Below are 1,896 nucleotides of genomic sequence, written 5' to 3'. Positions count from 1 at the left end.
CCCCCCACAGTGCAGAGGCTGAGGAAGCTGGCCGCAGCCGGGCGAGTCGACAATGTCCCAGATCAGCCTTCTCTTACACCAGGGAAGTACTGGCCACCACACCCCCTGGGCTAGTAGGGCCTGGCTAAGTGTTTTCCACACCACTGAAGGTACCTGAAGGCCCACCAGGTGCCAGGCACTACTCGTACCTCACAACCAACATCCACAGTCACTCGGACAGTATCTACTAGGCTCCCGAGCCCGACTGTGGGGGTCCAACCCCTGTGTGGCCATGTCCTAGCTGGAGAGCCTTGGGCAAGTTACAGAGCTTCTCTGTGCCTCGCCTTCCTCATCTGTCGACCAGGACTGGTAATAACGACACGGACCACACACAGCTGTGATGCAGGGTGCCTAGTAGGTGCTCAGTGAATCTCAGTGGGGAGCACAGACTCCACTGACTGGCTGTGGGTGCGAATCCAAACTCTACTTCTTAGCTGTGCGCTCAGGCAAGTCACTTAGGCCACTTCCCTCACCTGTAGAACGGGGCTTTCCACAGCCCCTCTGTGTGCTGTGGTGAGTGGTGGGGGGGTTAGTGCCTGCGCATCCTTACAACAGAAGGCGCACAAAAGGGCTGCCACTTCAGGGCGAGCAGTCACTGCTGGGAATGCTCATTCTTAGGTGCTTGGAGACACAGCCACGATGAAGGCCCCCACTCTCGGGGCTGATAAGGAACGGATCAATTAGTAAGCGACAGCAAGACAAATCCATGCAACTCGCTGCCAGAGAAAGGCACCTTCGTCTCCATTACCCAGATGGGGAAACTGAGGCTCAGAGCTGTGAAGTGACCTGCCCAAGGACACAGAGCTAGGAGGCTGGAGTTGGTCAGTCTCCCAACCCCTGTCCGCGGTTTGTCCATCCGCCCAGAACAGAATCAAGATCTGAGCCCTGGAACCGGCCCTGGGTGGAAGGCCTCACCCCCAGCCGCCTCTCAACGAGCACGCAGCAACAAGCGGCAGTTCACCCGCCTGGGGGGTGGGAGATAAGCCCCCCCCCCCACCCCGTGCAGAGCTCCAGCTCCCTGGGGCCTCGCAGACAGGCCGTGGGGCAGAGCCGAACCCGAGGGCGGCCTTTGAGGCACAGAGGAGGTGAATGCACACACCGTCTTTGCTGGACCTCCGCTCGATGCTGTCGGGCTCCAGCTCCTCGTGAGACAGAAAGATCCGGAGGCGTTTGAGGGAGACACTCGCCTGCACACAAGGCAATCACAGGCTGCAGTTATTTTTAAAAGCATTTTTGCAAAAACAGTCTGAGGCTAACTCTCAGCGGTTTCCCCTGGGCGTGGAGGGGCCCACATCCTTCCCCATCTCTGGTGGCCCTGCCTTTCCTACAAGAGCGTGTGCCTCAGAATCGAAAACAGAACAGGTTCTGCTTGTTTCCCTTTAAGTGCCCACAACTCGTATTTAAATAGAGGGTAAGGGAACTGTCCTAGATGACAAGGGACTTAGAAACAACGACCGGAGGCAGTGGTCCTGTGTAAGGGTAAAAATTTGCCACCGGTGGCGTGCTTGGCTGGCGCAGTCGGTTAAGCGTCCGACCTCGGCTCAGGTCACGATCTCACATTCCGTGGGTTTGAGCCCTGCATCGGGCTCTGTGCTGACAGCTCAGAGCCTGGAGCCTGCTTCAGATTCTGCATCTCCTCTCTCTGCCCCTCCCTGGCTTGCTCTGTCTCTCTCTCTCTCTCAAAAGTAAATAAACATTTAAAAAAAGTGAAACAAAAATGTGCTCCCAGTGGATAACTAAGTCCCTGAGACACAATGCACAGCGATCACAGTCAAGGATACTGTGTACAACCTTCATGTTGGCTAACAGACAGCATCGTAATGGTTCCCAGCAGAAAAAGGAAACGAGAATCATGTG

The 1,896-nt window shown here is 56.2% G+C and overlaps 1 protein-coding gene across 1 annotated transcript in view; it reads right to left on the bottom strand.

Moving 5' to 3' along the window:
• The window catches only part of ABCC1 (ATP binding cassette subfamily C member 1 (ABCC1 blood group)), a 98,376-nt gene that overhangs the window by 45,170 nt on the left and 51,310 nt on the right, over positions 1-1,896 (bottom strand). Inside the window, exon 14 of the mRNA XM_077773194.1 lies at positions 1,139-1,226. Coding sequence (XP_077629320.1) covers positions 1,139-1,226 — 88 coding nt within the window. The remainder of the gene's footprint in view (positions 1-1,138; positions 1,227-1,896) is intronic.

Source organism: Crocuta crocuta, unplaced genomic scaffold (assembly GCF_008692635.1).
Source record: "Crocuta crocuta isolate KB4526 unplaced genomic scaffold, BGI_CrCroc_1.0 scaffold16, whole genome shotgun sequence".
NCBI classification, from domain to species: Eukaryota; Metazoa; Chordata; class Mammalia; order Carnivora; family Hyaenidae; genus Crocuta; species Crocuta crocuta.
This window is presented reverse-complemented; position numbering and strand designations above follow the sequence as displayed.